Source organism: Danio rerio, chromosome 19, assembly GCF_049306965.1.
Source record: "Danio rerio strain Tuebingen ecotype United States chromosome 19, GRCz12tu, whole genome shotgun sequence".
NCBI classification, from domain to species: Eukaryota; Metazoa; Chordata; class Actinopteri; order Cypriniformes; family Danionidae; genus Danio; species Danio rerio.
Window position 1 is genome coordinate 51,178,931 of NC_133194.1, and position 20,382 is coordinate 51,199,312.

The 20,382-nt window shown below is 34.5% G+C and overlaps 1 protein-coding gene across 3 annotated transcripts in view; it reads left to right on the forward strand.

The window, feature by feature from the left end:
• Positions 1–20,382, forward strand: part of crybg2 (crystallin beta-gamma domain containing 2) — a 72,046-nt gene that overhangs the window by 39,712 nt on the left and 11,952 nt on the right. For all 3 annotated transcript variants that reach the window (XM_009294480.5, XM_073931956.1, XM_073931957.1), the window contains 6 exons: positions 12,302–12,349; positions 14,482–14,600; positions 17,222–17,353; positions 18,559–18,655; positions 19,019–19,158; positions 20,237–20,363. In XM_009294480.5, coding sequence (XP_009292755.1) covers positions 12,302–12,349; positions 14,482–14,600; positions 17,222–17,353; positions 18,559–18,655; positions 19,019–19,158; positions 20,237–20,363 — 663 coding nt within the window. The remainder of the gene's footprint in view (positions 1–12,301; positions 12,350–14,481; positions 14,601–17,221; positions 17,354–18,558; positions 18,656–19,018; positions 19,159–20,236; positions 20,364–20,382) is intronic.

The following is a 20,382-nucleotide window of genomic DNA, read 5'->3' on the forward strand; positions in this document are numbered from 1 at the left end:
GAGTCGTTCATCTCAACTCTGCAGTGTCTGGCTGTTATTATGGGTTGAAACTGTGGGGTTGTTTACACCTGCTCAAGTCATGCAATTTATTTCTGAAGGGATTTCTATCTTATGGTGAAAAGCACAGGTGTAAATGCCCTCTGAAATGCATTGGAAATGGAGATACAGGAGGTGTTCCTTCAGGAGGACACATTATAGATAAAACTGCACACTGCTAAATGCATCTGCTTGTTTAAAGCCTATACTGTGTGTAATTTGTACTCCTCCCAAAGTTAAAGAAAACAAACAGACCGTCAGATATACAAGTGTTTGAGCAACTGAAGCCCACATGCAGAGGTTTTATTTACATGATATTTTTGATTGTGAAATGATGAAAGTAAAATGTTAAATTAATAGAAGATGGCTGAATTAACAACAGAGACACACAGCACTGTAGAAATGATCTGTGAAAGGAGAAAATAATAATAGAAAAATTCTGTGTTTCAGTAGTTTGCAAAGGCATGTTGCTTTGTTTTTGAGAGAGTGTGATATTATACAGTAATTAATGTAAACTCTATACAGTTTTGAATGATGTCCTGCATCTGTTCAACAAAAATAGATGTTTTTAAACAAAAATAGATACACGCCTGCTGAGAGGGGCACCTCAGCCAATGAGGGCAGAGGGGCAGTGGCTCTAGCCACCAGGCCAACCCCCTGTGCACAGCCCTGGTGCACTGTCTAGCCTGGCCCCAGAATACTCCCCGCTCAGATTTAAGTAGGTATCGGGTTTAATAGTGTGGAGTTGGGGTGGTGGAGGGATGCTAAAGTCAGGAAATAATGGAGGTATGACGTGTTTGACTATTTATAGACTGATCATGCTCCTCCCGAAATTTGTTTATAAAGCATCACATATAGTGTGGCATTTGAAGATCAGAATCATATCTGTTTAGCAGAGACACAGTCATGTGCTCAAGTGTAAATGGATTTATTTTCTGAAATCAGACAGACCCACATGGAAAGAACCTATATGAACATATATGTTTTAATATAGCTTTTAGAGTATTTGACATACAGTATATAAAATTGGCCATGTTCTATATTACATGTAGACGTTTACATATTTTATTTACTTAAGAACAATCAAATAGTACAAAAAATCTGTAGTACAAGAACAAAAATAACTGAACAGAAAAAAACAACAACAAACCATTTTGTTCTACAGGACATTTCCTTATTTTCCACTTTCATCTTCATACAAGAAAGAATTGACCTTGTAAATGTTTCAGAAAAAACATGTTGACATCTTAGCTCTCCATTTCCTCTCACTTATATTCCGTAACATGCCAATTACATGTGATGCCAGTTTCATGTATTCACACATTAGTTCTTAGTTATTGCCTTGATAATAGAAAATATGAGCTAGGCATCATCTAAAGTGAGATATGAACCACAGTTACAGTCAGAATTATTCGCCCCCCTTTGATTTTTATTTTCTCTCTTCTTTTTTAAATATTTCCCAGATGATGTTGAACAGATTGAGGAAATGTTCACAGTGTGTCTGATAATATTTGTTCTTCTGGAGAAAGTCTTATTTGTTTTATTTTGGCTAGAATAAAAGCAGTTATTAATTTTATTAACACAATTTTAAGGACAAAATGATCAGCCCCTTCAAGCTAATTTTTTTGTTCAACTTTCTACAGAACAAACCATCGCTATACAATAATTTGCCTAATTACCCTAACCTGCCTAGTCACCCTAATAAACCCAGTTAAGCCTTTAAATGTGACTTTAAGCTGTATAGAAGTGTCTTGAAGAATATCTAGTCTAATATTATTTACTGTCATCATGACAAAGAGAAAATAAATCAGTTATTAGAGATGAGTTATTAACACTACTATGATTAGAAATGTGTTGACGAAACCTGCTCTCTGTTAAACAGAAATTGGGCAAAAAATAAACATATAATAATAATTATATTATTATGTAATTGTATTATTATTATATTATACTAATAATTCAGGGGGGCTAATAATTCTGACTTCAACTGTATATAGAAGACAAATCTTTTTTACATATACTTAAATGTGGATTTAAAGAAGCAATACAGCAGGCCTATATGGTCTGTATATGCACATATATGCACCTTAATTTTAAATGTGGCATATATGCAGCATATATATTATTATATACAGTATGTGCATACTGCATATATTCTCATATAGGTTCTTTCCATGTGGGGATATCCAATTTGACAAAAACATGAAGTAATCAGTGTAAACAGGCACCACAGTATGACTCTGTAGGATTGAGCATCGCTGTGAATATTTGGAGGCGATTGTTTATATTTTCGCAACCCTGAGTACATCTTTCCAAGTCCCGCTATATATATTTGTTTACTGCACTTCACTTCCTGTTAAATGATCATAAAAGTCTAAAAACTGCAAAAACTGTTAAAAAAAGACTTTGTTTTAAAACAACCTCAGCGAATTTAAAATTAGAAAGGGTGTAATGTGACCTAACAATAGAGATTGTCTGGGTGTACATTACCTTAGGTCTCATGCAATATTCAGGTTTCCTCTTGTACACCAAAACACACAGAGTTACTGAGCTCAGAGTCTCTTTAAAGAAACAGTTCACAGAAAAAATGAACTTTTACTGTCTCTCAAGTGCTTCAAAAACATTTATGAGTTTCTTTATTTTGTTGAAATGAGAATCTTTAGAATAAAGGAGAAAGCTGGTAACCATTGACTTGCAGTAGGAAAAACAAATGGAAGTCAACCGGTTCCCAACATTCTTCAAAATATCTTCTTTTTAAGTTCAGCAGAAGAAAGAAACTACTAAAGGTTTGAAACTAGTGAGTAAATGATTAAACAGTTGTCATTTTAGGGTGACTTATCTATTCAATGCTTCTCCTCTCCACTATCCTAAAGGGTTTGCAAGTCAAATTTTGCAAACTCAACAGCAACTTTAATGTTTAGATACTGAGTAGATCTCAAACCTTCAGCTGGTATGGGGTTCATACTCAAATTCAGCCTGCAGGCATTTCTCAGATAATCATTATCCAGAAAGAAGAAAACATTTCAGAGCTCCTCAGCTGTACTCGCTTTGCATAAAGGCTCTGAAATGTGCGCGAGTTTGATCATGCAGTGGAGAAGTATGTTCCTCTGGGACACGACTACTGCAGAGTTTCATAATTCAGAAATATTCACTGATCTGGCAAATGCTCATCAACTGAGAGTTTTCAGTCACGTGACCTGTGCGGAGGCCTGCCGGGCAAATGAACAATGAGCTCTAATGGCGGAGATCTAAACAGAAACACAACACAATACAGTCATATTTACATGTTTCAAGCCATGAATATTTCATCACATATCAACAGAATAAAACCGAGACATGATCACAAACAATGTGTGTACTTGTGATCCATACTCTGCTGTTTTCAGTCTTTTAAGCCCTCATGTCTCTGTCAGAGCTGCAATTCAGCCAAGTCTACATTTACCTTGTGGATATTCCTGAGATTCAGTCATCAGTGACGGCGTTATATATAGTCTATCTGCTTTTATATTTGCTGTTGGTTTCTTTTGCTTACTTTAATATTTGCTGGTAGAGAAAATCTGTTCATTTACTTCTGCTGTTTATACTTTAAATTTGCATTTTGATTTGTACTTTAATTCCACCTAACCTGCAATTGAGAGTAAAAGCGGTGTAAATCCAAATACACTGACAGTTATTGCAGCTTCGATTGTTATGGGTCAATGATGCTTACATTCAAGGCAAGGCAAGTTTATTTATATAGCACATTTCATACACAGTGGCAATTCAAAGTGCTTTACATAACAAGAATAAAAGAAACAAGTAAATTAAAAATAAAAACAAATAATAAAAATGCAAAAAAAAAACATAAAAACAGGTAAAATGTGATATAAAAGAATGAAGAAGAAGAGAAAAAAACATGATAGTGCAGTCTGTCGGACGCAGCTCAGTGCTCATTCAGTAAAAGCACAGCTAAACAGATTTGAATGTGCCTATTGTTGGGGCACATCTGATTGTTTCTGGAAGCTGATTCCAGCAGTGAGGGGCGTAGTGGCTGAAAGCTGATTCCCCCTGCTTTGACTGAACTCTTGGAACTTCTAGTTTATATGATCCTAAAGATCTGAGTGATCTGTTAGGTTTGTATTCAGTGAGCATATCTGTAATGTATTGAGGTCCTTGGCCATTTAGTGATTTATAGACCAGTAATAATACTTTAAAATCTATTCTGAATGTAACTGGCAGCCAGTGTAAAGACTTAAGGACAGGTGTGATGTGCTCTGATTTCCTGGTTCTGGTCAGAATCCTGGCTGCAGCATTCTGGATGGGCTGCAACTGTCTGACTGTCTTTTTAGGAAGTCTATTCAGCACTAATCCATCAAGTTCCCCCTTCTGTCTTTCTCTGAGGAAATTCTGCAGAGGCACTTCCCTGGCATGTCTCAAATCAGTTAGTGATGCTATATTTTATCACTACGCAACAATTGCCTTATGATCGTATTGCTTTCTCATTACAATCAATCCACTGCAGAGTTCGTTTGAATCAAGTCGAGACCACCTCATTCAGGCGATTTTTGGATTGATTGTTTTGGCATGGATCCGAGCGCGATTGCTGGATTCACATATCGAAAACAAAAGTCTAGGTGTGAAAGCATCCTTAAACTCCATCTTACAAGGACTCAATATGTAAAACAGTGTATACCTGTGAATGTATCACACAAATCATACTGCACTACTAACCCTAAATACTCTAAATAGCTATATTACACAATATACTGCACAATAATGTTCTGTCTTAGAGTGTTTTCTTGTTTATAGTCCAAATATCTAAACATTCTTAAACCAAAAAGCATTACAAGCTAAAACTGGTCTTGTTTTCAGAAATATTAAGTCAAAATGAAGTGTTTTTCCTTTGTAACAATGAAAATAATCTACCAATATAGGGTAAGTAAAATCATTTTGTCAAAACGACGAACAAGATTATTTTGCTTCCCCCTGGGCAGTTTATTATTACACCTGACCTCATACATCCTTTATAAAATGAACACAGCGCTCGGTCGTTCTCCTGCTCCGTGTTGACAGAGTTTAATGATGTCCGCTTATCACTCATTCAGCTTTCTATTAAAATTTCATATGCAAATATATGCAAAGAACAATATCTTCAGCATTTAGATGCATCTCTTCACGACACTTTACTGGTGCAGTCCTGCATGTAAGTAGTCCTTTAAATAGAAAGCTCTGAAAATAATAACAGGTTTCAGTGATTTTCATGAAGCAGATTTACCATCTTTTAATGACCCCAAAATGAGCATTGAGTGAAACTATAATTAGGCTAAATTGCATGTAGTTTCACCAGTGCTCATTTTGGTGTTATAAAAAAAATGCAGTTTTAAATTACATCCGCTCAGAGCCAGAGCTTTCCATATGCAATGTTTTTTTTTTGTGTGTGTCTAAAAAAAATGTGTGCATGCATACACATCAATCTACTGAAACTAACTTAAAATTATGTAGTTCATTCATTTTCTTTTCGGCTTAGTCTCAATTAATCTCATAAATTAGCCGCCACAGCGGAATCAACCGCCAATTTATCCAGCAGCACAGCGAATGCCTTTCCAGCCACAACCCAACACTGCCAAACATACACATCCTCGCATTCACACACATACACCACGCCCAATTTGCCTTATTCAGTTCTCCCATAGCCAACCCACGCCAACACGAGGAGAACATGCAAACTACACAGAAACGCCAACTGACCCAGCCGAGGCTCAAACCAGAGACCTTATTTCTGTGAGGCGATCATGCTCATTTTGTGGTGCTGTAAATCTCCCACAGACATGAGTAAAGTGAAGATGATGCAGTGTTTCCTCTAGGATGTTTTCCAGCTGTGGCGGCAGGCCTTTTTTACACAGAGTAACTACCTGTGGCGTTGTTCAATGACAAATGTGGTGAGCGCAGTATTACAAGTCGAGATTGCATTCATCTAATACGAGCATGCAAATCTTACTGCTTGCACATCAATTTCCTCTGTTAATGCACAAAACTTCTTGCACCCCCCCCTCGAATAAATGTTCTTCAGGTGCATTTTCTTGTGTGCTCTCTAATAAACACTGCTGAAGTGTGATTTAGTGCATTTATGTAACAAGTATGTCTTTAACATTTATTAGATTGGCTAGGAATATTTATGAATGTCTCTGATAGACCTACAGAGCGGCATTAATGCGTCCTGAAGTAAAACGGCTATAAACTCCAGCAAGATAAAGTCATTATATGCAGAGCCACAGACCTTTATCTATAAATAAAGTATAATTATGGAAACTGTGTTCATCTTAACTGAACTTCATGTTTGCTGGCCTCACGCATCACGCTCCTGTCAGTCAGTCAGCATTAAACAAATAACGCACTGCTCTACTGCGGTCACAGAAAAGTTATCATTCACTTTCCTTTTAATACATTTGATTAAGAGCTGCATGATTCTGGCTAAAATGAGAATCGCAATGTTTTGCTTAAAATAAAGATCACGATTTTCTCACGATTATGTAGATGTCAAATAAAGATTTATATGAGTAAGCTATTATTATTATTATTTCACAAACATATAGTAAAACAACAATAATAATATTATGTGTATGTCTACTGCTGGTTAAAATGCTCAATTTTGAATAGACTTAATTTTTTCCAGGTCATTAATGCACAGAAAAGTGATGACATCAGAATACAGCTGTTCATAACTCTGAAGTTGAATTATTATGCCTACAATCTGTCATTGACAACATTATTAGACCATTTATTCACTGATTAAATTTGTCATTATCAAATTCCCTCTTGCGTTATATTCAACATTATATAGGCTAGAGTAGTTATTGACACTGTAAACATTTATTTTCATGCACAACACTCCGTTTGCGCTATGAATAAAAACATATTAAATGCTTGTCATAATCATAACTCTATAATGCGATATGATTATTTAAATGATGTGGACGCTTTCGGTTTCATTTTCACTGCTTAGTGCTGTTTATACTTCTCAAGCGGCTCCCAAACGATCACTCTGTGCCACAAACTGAACGTTATTTACAACTTTAATACCTGTTATTCACAGCCTATGCAAGTTCTGTTCACTAAAGTAGACATGCCCGTGTCTATCAAGTAGGACGCGCGTCCGCCCTCTCTGTAGTAACAGCTCATGGTGAACATCTCACGTCACGTGTGATTTTGCGGCAGCAAATACAGCATTACATTAAGACAGAAATTACATTTTTGGGTGAATTATACATTATAAATACAGCATGTGACTCATTCAACATCATTTGGAGGTGTCCATGTCGCTGAGCAGCGTATAAAATAGAGTGAAGACTTGTGCAGCCGCCCTTGCTTCTCTCCTGAACTTGAAAATATCATTGGCAGAATCGTAGAAATGCTTGATTAAGATCTTCTAGGGGGTCGAATCGAGATTGCCATCTTTTAACGATTAATCGTGCAGCTCTAGTTTTGGTGCGATTATAACCCGCTATTTAAAAAAAAAAAAAAAAAACGTCTGAATGTTTTGAATGAGAAGCTGTACTGTAGCCGTGGCGGATGAGTTTTGGTGTGGCGCCCCGCCACGGAAGAGTGAATGTAGCACAAACCATATGACGACTTTGAGCATGCATATAAACCTGTACAAACCAAACATGACAAATGCTTTTTAGTTAGGAGTCCAGAAATATATTTACTCTCCTTCAAGCGGTTCAAAACCTTCATGAGTTTCTTTCTCATTTCTCAATGAAATTAACTTGAATAAAGCTGAAAACCGGTAACCATTGACTTGCATATAGCAGGAAAAACAAATGGACGTCAATAGTTTTTAGCATTCTTCAAAATATCTTCCTTTGTTTTAGCAGAAAAAAAGAAACTCATAATGGTTTGAAACTAATGATTAAATGAATCCTCATTTTAGGGTGAGCTATCTCTTTAATGCTGCTTCTCTCTCTCCACTATCCTAAAGAGTTTGCAAGTCAAATGTTGAACAGGATGATACAAACTCATACGAGTAAACGATGGCGTTTTAGTGTGGACTGTCTCTAAATTTAAATTTCAGTTTAATTTAGAAGTATTGCCCAATATTTAAGCAATGCTTTCCAATTCGATCCATCTCTAAGAGTTGATTATTCGAGACAGGGTTGCATTCAAAAACAGCGTGCTTTGTCAAATTATCTAAAGCAGGTCTGGGATGAGTGAAACAGGTCGTGAGGGAGAGGCTGATGGAATGTGACGCTGTTTATTATTTTTGTCGACTCTAATTAACGTTGATAATTTGCTTAGACCGTCTATGTGTCGAGTCCTGCACAGACACACCCTGCTCTTTAGGGTAGCAGTGGTTTCTGTTTATGTGCCAGCTGGAACTGACATTGGGAAAACAATTATCCCACTGTCATTCTTCATGCGTGTCAATTCACCACACACTGTAAAAATATCTCTAAATGAGCAGTTTTACGTATTTCATCCAATATTGGCAGATTATTTTTGCTTGTTTTAATTAAAGTCACTTAATTTTGACTTGATTATTTCTGAAAACATTATTTTTGCTTGTCTAGTTTTAGATTTGTCTAGTTTTTAAAGCTTTTTTTGCAGAGCACAGACTGTTGATTTTCACTGTGCTCATCCGAAAAGTTCAGCTTTATGCAGGATGTATGGTAACAGTGTGTGACAGTGTGTTTATCTAGTTTGCTTTATAGCTCTATCTGCATTATGTAACGCCAGTATTTGCCTTCTGATCAAGAGCATCCCCTTATGCAAACAGAGGAATTTGACTTGACTCTTGTGTAAAGTCGTCACTCTTCAACTCGCTGTGCCTCAGTGCAAACCAAGCCATGTCAGTCTGTGCAGAAAAGATCATTTCATCACCTCCTACATGCTGAAATATGCTGTATTTTCAACATACTATTGTTCCTATGAAATGTGGAAACTTCACATTCTTGCATGCCACAAAGCTCATGACCTCTCCATTTCTTATTCAAAAGCCTAGCTTAAAGCGTGCTGTAATATAGAGGTATAATTATCAAAAATATGATGGAAGTTGCAAAAAAAGTTCATTTTAACCCAAAGAATGTGTATTGCTTAATGAAGACAAAATGTAAAAAATAAATAAATAGAAAATATTGAATTCAATAGATAACACTTATTAGTAATATTAGAAGCTCTTATTAGTATTTTTATGATAATTAATGCATTCGTATCAGCAGTGAGAAATAATTGCATTTTAATTTCAGTTTTAATGTTAATGTTTGTTTGATAAAACACAACAAAATCAAATTATTTATTAACTCCATTTAATAAAACTATTAAAACGGGTTACATAATAGTTTTTATTTTCACCATAAGTTTACTGTAGTTTAATTAGCTAACGTAAACAAAAAGATCCTGTGTTGTTAAACTGTGTTTCTCTGAATAGTCAGAATATGACAGATTAGTAGCAGATATAGACCACATGGAAAAATACTACAGTAATGTACAGGAAATAAATACTGTAGTGTTCTTGAACCAGACTATAGTAAAGAACTTGAATTAATCTGTCGTGGTGATTCTACAGCTGCTATGGTAACACTTTGTCTATAGTAATTTCTCTTGTTGTGATTCTACAGTTGCAATGGTAACAGTATCTATAGTAATTAATTTGTTGTGCTGATTCTACAGTTGCTATGGTAACACTTTATAGTAATTTCTCTTGTAGCTATTCTACAGTTGCTATGGTAACAACATTTATAGTAATTAAACTGTTGTGGTGATTCAACAGTTGCTATGGTAACACAGCATCTATAATAATTATTCTGTTGTGGTGATTTTACAGTTGCTATGGTAACACAACATTTATAGTAATTAAACTGTTGCGGTGATTCTACAGTTGATTTGGGAACACAACTATAGTAATATAAACAGATGACCCAATACTGTAGTTTCCACCAACTATAATGTATATCTCACTACAGTTCATCACAGTTTACTGTAGTAAAACTAAAGTATACTACAGTATTATCGTTTAAAGATAGCTGAATTTTAACTTTTGAATGCAACACCAATCATCAATATCATTTCCAAAGCATTGGACCAATCAGAATAACTCGGAGGTGGGACAACACTTGCAAGTCTTCTGTTTACAGTAGCAGGAGGAATTTATTAATTTACTTTTTAAAGTAATTATATATTTATTTAGCTCAAGCGCATCAAATGAAAAGGGTCTTGAAGAGGGCAGGGCATGACATACACTAGAGAGCCTGTGATTGGTCAGAAGATTTAAAGAGAAACTGAAGTATGAGGTGACTTGAATAAATCGTTGGTCCTTATAGGCGGAGACTAACTACAAGCTTTACATGTTTATATCAGTTTTATATGGTCACTTTTTTGGTGCACACTAGCTTGTAAATGTCCTAAAAATGAACAATACCAATGCTAACATCTAAACAACTTGATTTTATTTTCATGGGACCTTTAAAAGGCCTTCTTGAAGTCAAAATAATAAATTGCTAAGCAGTGTATTTTGAAGAGCTTATAATATCATGCATGGTCATTATTATCTCCATATATTGAGTTATTGAATATCAGCAGCACATGTTTGTGCTGCGTTGTTCATCGTGAGTTTAAATGTCTCTGCTGTACATTTCTTACATCTCTCAGGGCTTTAAACACAATCAAATGTTCACATAGTTTGTCTTAAAGTCCAGCAGTTCATCATTTCTGCTGAATTCCAGTGAGGCTAATCCCCTCTCACATGTTCCTCTGTGTGTTTCTGACAGCTGCCATCATTTTGTGTTGAGTAATCTGCGTTTTTTTGTCTGTTGTCAGATGTTTGGTAGGAATGCAGTATATTTTCTTAACCCTCATAAGACATGAATAATAAGAAAACACTTGTCTTGTTTAAAAAACCTTCTGTTTAGACCTGAAAAAGCAATATTTAAAAAAGTAATCAAAACTTTGTGTTAAAATAAATCTATAATATATCTGACATAATGCTTCTCATTGCTGAGTTGAATTTTAACACTGAATATTATTATGTTTTTACAGTGGGATTAATGCCTTTTTTATTCAATTAAAATGTAGGATTTCTATGAAATTACATACAGTTGAAGTCAGAATTATTCGCCCCCTTTGAATTTATATATATATATTTTTAGATTGCCTAAATGATGTTGAACAGCAAGGAAATTTTCACAGTATGCCTGATAATATTTTTTCTTCTGGAGAAAGTCTTATTTGTTTTATTTGGGCTAGAATAAAAGCCGTTCTTAATTTTTTAAACACCATTTTAAGGTCAATATTATTAGCCCCTTTAAGCAAATTTTTTTTACAACTGCCTACAGAACAAACAATGGTTATACAATAACTTGCCTAATTACCTGTCTAGTCATCCTAATTACCCTAGTGAAGCCTTTAAATGTGACTTTAAGCTGTATAGAAGTGTCTTGAAGAATATCTAGTCTAATATTATTTACTGTCATCATGACAAAGAGAAAATAAATCAGTTATTAGAGATGAGTTATTAACACTATTATGATTAGAGATGTGTTGGAGAAATCTGCTCTCTGCTAAACAGAAATTGAGGGAAAAAAATAAACAAGGGAGCGAATAATTCTGACTTTAATTGTATAAACTACACTATTTAAATTGAATAGTACGTACAAGAAATGATAAATAATGATATATAGTGAATTATGTTGTCACATTGGTGCAGTGGGTAGCATGATCGCCTCACAGCAAGAAGGTCAGTGGTTCGAGGCCCGGCTGGGTCAGTTGGTCTTTCTGTTTGCATGTTCTCCCCATGTAGGCGTGGGTTTCCTCTGGGTGCGGGAGCGGGATTGAAAATTTAGTCCAGCACAGATCTCTAGTATGATGGTATTGAAATAAGATGCAGAAACGTTACTTTAACAGGTGTAATAACCTAAAAACTGTTCCTGAGCACTGCATCTCACATTTGTATTCGCAAAGACACATTTGTTCCCTAAAATGTCCAAATAAACAGCATATTAAGTCTTTAATCCTGATTTACGGGTCAAACCTAACCCTGGCACTAAAGTGTTTTTGTTTATCTGGATGTTTGGTGACCCTGACATTAACAAAAGTTATTTTTTTATATTTTTATGAAGGCTTTAGTGTACATGCGTATATCTGTAGTTTCTGATCTTATCATTTCCCTCATGCAGGAGTGCAAACATGCTGTGAATCATGTCAACAGTTATAATGTTGTCTTAAGATATACTGTGAGTCGCTCTTGTGTTGACTTCTCGATATATTTATCTAAGTGTTTCTTTTCTTTCTTTAGCTGACGAAAGAGAAGGAGCACGGCAAGCTGAATCCCCGACCCGGAAAGGTGAGAAAATCCACTCCAGCTTTATTATCCCTAATAATAAATGAACATCCTTATAATGCCTTCCAGGCGCACATGTTTGAACAGACACAGACTATGAAGAGACGGGATTCTCTTCAGATGAACTGATGTGTTTACAAATGCTTCATTAGTGCTGCTTCTATAGCCACATTCAACAGTTCAATATTTTGCATATGGGTGATTCTAGAATCTCCTAAGCCAGGGGTGTCCTGCAGATTTTAGCTCCAGCTTGCCTCAACACACCTGCATGGATGTTTCTAGAAAGTCTTGTAAGAGCTTGATTAGCTAGCCCAGGTGTGTCTGATTGGGGTTGGAACTAAACTTTGCAGGACACCGGCCCTCCAGGACTGAGCTTGGACACCCCTGTCCTAAGCTGTGTCCTACTTTGCATACTTGCCCTGTGCCCTAAAAGTATGTACTGTTTTTTTGTAAAGAAAAACTACATACTTTTGAGGGTGTGACAGAAGAGTGTGCAAGATTTAGGATCAACTACTTCCTCATTAACATGCCATTCTGCTGCTTAGTCACAGCACCTGTCAATCATCTTGACAAGTCATCCACATTTCCATCATATTTAATGATCTACAATACTATAGATGCAGCAGCAGCTGCAGGATAATCTGCCATTCAGCAGTCTGTCATGCAGAGAAATCTCCTCAGGTGTTTGAATAACTCTACATTCAGAAGTTAATGTCCAAACACAGCTTTATAGAAGTTCAGATTGTTGTTGCAGATACAAATATAACACAGGAGACAGGATTTAAATAGTTGACTAATTATTAATTAATAGTCCTTCAAACAGCTTTACTGAAGCCTCTCTACTTGACGGCTGGTTTCACATGTCAGCCATGTTTGTAGTTTGTTTACACTTTTTGCCCCTAATTTGTAGTCCTAATTGGATTTATTGTATTGAGAGTAAAATTAGCAGTTAGAGTACTGATATCTTCACATTTCAACCAGATATAGTCACTGAAAAAAACTGTTGCATGCAGAACTGTTGCAAACAATTTATTTGTGTTGAATTTAAACAAACAAATTAATTTTAATAATGTTCAACCTCATTTGTTTGTTTAAATTCAGCCCAAATAAATTGTTTACAACCACTTAACGTAAAAAAAAATTGAGTAAATCCAAGGAATCATCTTTGAATATTGTTTTCAGTGCAGATCATCCAGGAACTTTGGCTCACTGTTTTCAGCATACTGCAGTTTTGGACACACTAATTTCTTATTTTAATACTATTTAGGATGAATACTACACTGTAAAACCCAACAATCAACTCTATCAAATGAAATGAGTGTAGTTAACTCAAGATAGACTGAAAGTTAATTCTACTCATTTGAAAAGAGTTTTAAACTCAGTGTTGAAGGTAATTAGTTAAATACCTCATTACTTCAACTCAACTGGAGTAAGTTCACAGTACTCATATAGATTAGTTTGTAGCAATCGCTTTCCTCAAATGGTTTGAGTTGCCTTAACTTACTGGTTTTCACAGTACTCAGTTGGTTTGAGTTTTACTGAGCTCAGATTGCTTCGTTTACTCAAATAGATTAAGTTCACAGTACTCATTTGGATTAGTTTTTTTTTTTTTACTTAAATGGTTTGAGTTACCTTAACTTTTTTGGTTAAACAGTGTATGTGAATTGGGACGCAGCACTAGATAAACCTCCAGATAAACAGATTTTTATTAGTAACACAAATAACATCTCAACTTATCTATAAAAATAATGTCTGTATGTGTATTTAGGGTCATTTTGTCTTGAAGATTCTTAAATTAAGAAATTATAGTAAATAAAATGTGTTGTTTTCAAACATTAATGAAATAACTGAAAACCAGATTATCCCACTCACCCCATTGTCTGATTATAATGCTCGTTTTAATTAAAAACTCTCTTTATTTTGACTCATTATTTCTAAAACCAACACTATTCAGGACTTGTCTTGAAAATGCTTCAGAATTTTGACATATTTAAACTAGAAACAGTAAGTAAGAGAAGCGTTTTGTTGCAGTGTTTGAGAAGCAGCTGGATGAACACTGGATGACTGACCTCAGATCAGCTCAGATGCTGAACAGGGGGGCTTTGTGGTAAATATTTGCTGTGTTTTTCTATCAGATGATCATCTACGATAAGCCTGGATTCACGGGTGAGCGCATCGAGGTGCGTGGAGATGTTGTGGACGCCACGCCATGGGAGTTTACTGACACTATATCAGTACGAGTTATTAGAGGAGGGTGAGTGGACTAACACACTCACACTAACACTATTACATAAAGAAACACAAACACTGACACACTAACACACACACACTTATTACACTAAATCACACACATTGATGCACATACACACATACAGACACACACTCTCACTTTAACACAACCGATGCACACACACACACACACTGATGTGCACACACAAACACACATGTTAATATTAAAAAGCATATTCAGTTTATTGAAATTGTATAGTATAAAAAAATTCATCTTTTAGACTGGGACCCAACTTTATTGTGCCCTTTAGGTACCAACACACAGATGAAGTTCAATGTACACGTTACCAAATTATTACCACAATCCATCATTTTTAAGATGCATCTCCCTCCCCACGGGACTCATTTACTGACCTAATGGCCGCCATTATAAAAGAATTGATCTGTTTTATCTTAATCTGTATATCCTGCATCTAGGAAATCTGAAATAATGTCCTGATGGCAGCAGCTGAGGGGTGCACACCATACCCTGAGCTCTCTTTAAGACATGATTACAGTAAATTACCATCGGACCAGTTTGGTTAAACGCAATGATCTTGCCTGCCACCTTCACAAGGCTACTCAAGCTGTTCTTATTTGACACACTCAGATTACCGTACCCAGCTACAATGCAGAAAGATTCAATAAATTAATTGTAAAACAGTGTCATCATAGAGGTACAAACCCCAAACCCTCTAAGTTTCCTCACATTAAACATTTATTATGGATTGTTATTTATTGTCTTTTATTATACATTGATGAATTTTCATTCATTCATTTATTCATTTTCTTGTCGGCTTAGTCCCTTTATTAATCCGGGATCACCACAGCGGAATGAACCGCCAATTTATTCAGCAAGTTTTTACGCAGCGCATGCCCTTCCAGCCGCAACCCATCTCTGGGAAACATCCACACACACACACACACACACACACATTCACACACACACTCATACACTACGCACAATTTAGCCTACCCAATTCACCTGTACCGCATGTGTTTGTACTGTGGGGGAAACCAGAGCACCCGGAGGAAACCCACGCGAACGCAGGGAGAACATGCAAACTCCACACAGAAATGTCAAATTTGATTCCTGTTCAAATTAAAACATGGAATAAGTATTATGTAATCATTCCTTAACAATAAAGTTTGTCATTTATCATTATTGTTGTTATTAATATGATTATTTTTGTCACTGTACACATATAATGTTTGCTAAGTTCTTTCCAGGTTCATTCAGACTTGAATTTTCCTCTGTTTATGAAGCTATCGTCTGTGGTTCTGTCCATGTTTTAAATATTATGGATCTTAGTGAAGCGTAAAACATGAACTGACTCAAAGCTGTAAATTCATAAGAACTTCAGTATTAATGTGGCGTGAATAATGTGCAGAATATTACATTCCTCATCCGTCTTAACCTGCAGACTCTCCCTGCCTCGCAGCCACATCACTTTAATATCATTAACAGCAGAAACACAGAGTAAAATGCACACACACACACACACACACACACACACACACACACACACACGCTTTCTGACTGAATGTCACGCTTTTCACACTATATGTATTTTTGCTCATTATACCAGTTAAAACTGATAAAAGGCCGAATTTCCAGCATCATTACTCCAGTCTTCAGTCACTCTAATAGGATTTCTATTATTGATGTCTTTTGGATTCTTATGTTGTTATTAGAAATATAATTGTGATCTCTTTAGGTTAATTTAATCCATATTTGCTGAATTAACATTATTTTGACTCAAAAAAGTCCAGTTAATGAAATAGGCTGTATTAAATATTCTAGTTGCGATTAATTTCTGATGCTTTTATTATGATATACAGTATTATCACCATATTGACTGCTATGACATATTGATTAATATTGAAAAAGTTTTAACATGTATAATAAGCAAAAAATAAATATAACATGTTTTTATTGTAAATGCATGGGGTAGGTCAAATTACAGTTTTTCTTTTGACATAAGTTTATTCTGCTTACCTCATTGACTTGTTTTAATTAAAAACAAGTGCAGTGATTTTGCATGAATTATGCTAAATTACAAGTATATAAACAGCAGAGCAAAAGTAAAAGTGAAGTATTCAATCTGAAGTATTCAATTACAGAAATTGATTATTCATTCATTTTCTTTTCGGCTTAGTCCCCCTTATTCATCAGGTGTCACCACAGCGGAATGAACCGCCAACTAATCCAGCATATGTTTTACGCCGCAGATGCCCTTCCAGCTGCAACCCAACACTGGGAAACACCCATACACACTCCTTCTCTCTCTCTCTCTCACACACACACACTCATACACTACGGCCAATTTAAAAACAACTGTGGAGGGAGCATATCTGGAGGAAACCCACGCTAACACAATCAAGGATAAATTAACATGGTCATAGTTGTATAAATAATAAAAAATATATATATTTAATAATATCTTTATCTTTTAATCTCTAATAAACAATCAAATCCTGCGATGTGACTATTGCAGATACACCCATTGCGATATCATACTCGAACGATATATTGTTCAGCCCCCTGCATGTGAGGATGTTGTGTTCAGCTGTATTCTGCTCCTCATGATGTTTCCTCCTCCACAGTTGGGTGTTTTATGAGAAGCCTGATTTTAAAGGGGAGAAGATCGCTCTGGATGAGGGCGAGATGGAGCTGACGGACCCTTTCAGACCAGCAGAAGAAGAAGAAGAGGCTGACCTGCAGAATGGAGGAGAGAGGTGAAGTCTAGAGGGGATACAGCTGAGGATTCTCGCATTAATATAGCAGCATTTCTGTCACACTCTTCAACAATAATTCATATTTTTGCTTTACTGGAGGTTTGGATTAGAGTTGGGGTACATGTTAATAAAGCACAATGAATGAGTAATTTAAAGATAATATGAATAATACTCATTTTAATTACTGTTTTGACATTACTGTGATGCTTTGGTTTATTGTTAGGAAGGGGTAGACTTTAATAAAATATAATAACTGGGTAATTTAATAAATAAAGTCAATAATACTATGTATAATTACTATTTTACATTACAATTTTGGTTGTGGTTAGGGGTAGACCTTAATATTACACAATTAATCGGTCATTTAATAAATAATCTGAATAAATATTCTGTATATTCACTGTTTTTACATTACTGTGATGATTAATTTGGGGTATATTTTAATAAAATGCATTTATTGCATAACTTAATAAATAATATTATTATGTTTTTACAGTACTGTGAGGAAATGGAGTATAGTGTAGACGTCAATAAAATACAATTAATGAGTCATTTAATAAATAATATGAATAATACTCATTTTAATTACTGTTTTTACAATACTGTGATGGTTTTGTTTAGCGTTGTGATAGGGGGGTACACATTAATAAAATATAATAACTGGGTAATTTAATAAATACAATCAATAATGCCATGTATAATTACTGTTTTAATTTTAATGTGCTGGTTGGGTTTAAGGGTAGACGGCAATATAATATAATTAAGAGGCAATCTAATCAATAATATGAATAAATATTCTGCATATTTACTGTTTTTACATTACTGTGATGGTTTGGTTTTATGTTGGGATAGGGGTACACATAAATAAAATACAATAATTGGGTAATTTAATAAATAATATGAATAAATAGTCTGTATATTTACTGTTTTTACATTACTGTGATGATTGGTTTAGGATAAATATTAATAAAATATATTTATTGCATAATTTAATAAATAATATTGATAATTCTTGTCATAATTAGGGTTTTTACATTACTGTGAGGAAATGAAGTATAAGGTAATAAAATTCAATTGATACAAACAAATACTATGAATAATTGCTGTATTTACATTACTGTGAGGGTTGTGTTTAGGGTTGGGGTAGAATGCAATTAATCAGTAATTTAATAAATAATATAAATGCATTACATTTCTATCAACAGCCATGGGGAGATAGTGAATGATGGAGAAGAGCAGCAGGAAAACAAACCGCACAGGACGAGGAAGTTCAGCATCGGGTCCATCCGGCGAGCAGTGCGGGTATCACAAACTCATATGCTCTTGCTTTCAGAAGTGAAATAACAGAAAATATTCCAAATAAACAACTGTGTTCATGAAAAATACATAAAAATAATAATAAGATATATTACAAATAAACCAGTGTGTTTATGACAACATATAAAAAATAGAGATGATAACTTTCAAAGAAGCTTCCAAAGGCTCTGCCATCTCATACCTAAAATAATGTTAGTTATTGATATAAAATGTTCATTCCATTAAATCTAGCTGTTTGGCTTCATTGAAATGAACGGTTGTGTTGCGCCCTCTTGTGTCTAAAAGCAGAACTGCAGCAGTGTTTGAGCTCATTTGCATACCAACATGTTGCTTTTGCTCTTGTTGCAGGATTACAGCGTCCCTGAAATCAGCCTCTTCCCTGAGGAGAATGCAGAGGGCAAGAAAGTGACGTTCAGAGACACATCAGAGGATGCCAGAATATTCGGCTTCCCCATCAAAGCAAACTCCATCATCATCAATGCTGGATTGTAGGAGTTTATTTTTGCACATGCACATATTTACTGACTAATATTAGCACACACATGCAGATCAGAGTAAAATGATGTATATGAAAGTATTAAAGCAAAAAGTGTTATTTTAAAAAAAAAATGCTTTTTTACCTGTAAAAATGCCTATGAACATGATTTAGTTTAGTGTTGTTATATTATGTTTTAAATTTCATAGTGATATAAATGCATAATGTATATAATTTTATAATAGCATTAATAGTAATAATAACTGAAAATTTAAGAATAATAATAATAATAACTTAATGTTTTACATAAATAATATTTAGTGTTAATATAATAATAATAATAATAATTATTATTATTATTATTATTATTATTATTAATCATTTTATTATTATTATTATTATTATTATTATTATTAATATTTTCGTAATATTTTTGATAATCTGATAATGATAGTAATATTAATATTTAAATAATAAATAATAATATTTATTATTGTTGTTATTATTGATCATTTAAATATTAATTATTACTGATAATTTAATAATAATAATAATGATAATAATAATAATGACTAAAAAACTAATTATTTCATGATGATAATAATAATAATAATAATAACTGATAATAATTTCAAAGAAATAATAACTTTTAGAGCTACTTTAATACTACATGCTGATAATTTAAATAAATTTAAATAATAATAATAGTTATTTATAACTTAATGTAGTAATAATAATAATGATGATGATAATAATTACAGATAATATAATAATACTAGTCATCACTATTATTGTTTCATTAAAATTAATTTGCATAATAAAAATTCTTTGTAATTATAATAATGTTTTTGTTTTAATTTCGAATAAGCTTTTAGAAAATTTAATAATAATAAATATTAATAATGATAGCTGATTTGCATGTGCTGCTTTAATTTGTTTTGACTATTGTTTAATTAGAAATGCACATGCATTCTTTTTGCTTGTGAATGTGATGTTTACACCGTGTGTGTGTGTGTGTGTGTGTGTGTGTGTGTGTGTGTGTGTGTGTGTGTGTGTGTGTGTGTGTGTGTGTGTGTGTGTGTGTGTTGCAGGTGGCTAGTGTTTGCCGAACCCTTTTTCCAGGGTGTCCCGAGGGTCCTGGAAGTAGGTGGATTCCCCAGCCCGTCCGCCTGGGGCGTCACACACCCATATGTGGGCTCGCTGCACCCGCTGAAAATAGTACGCATCCATTTACCAA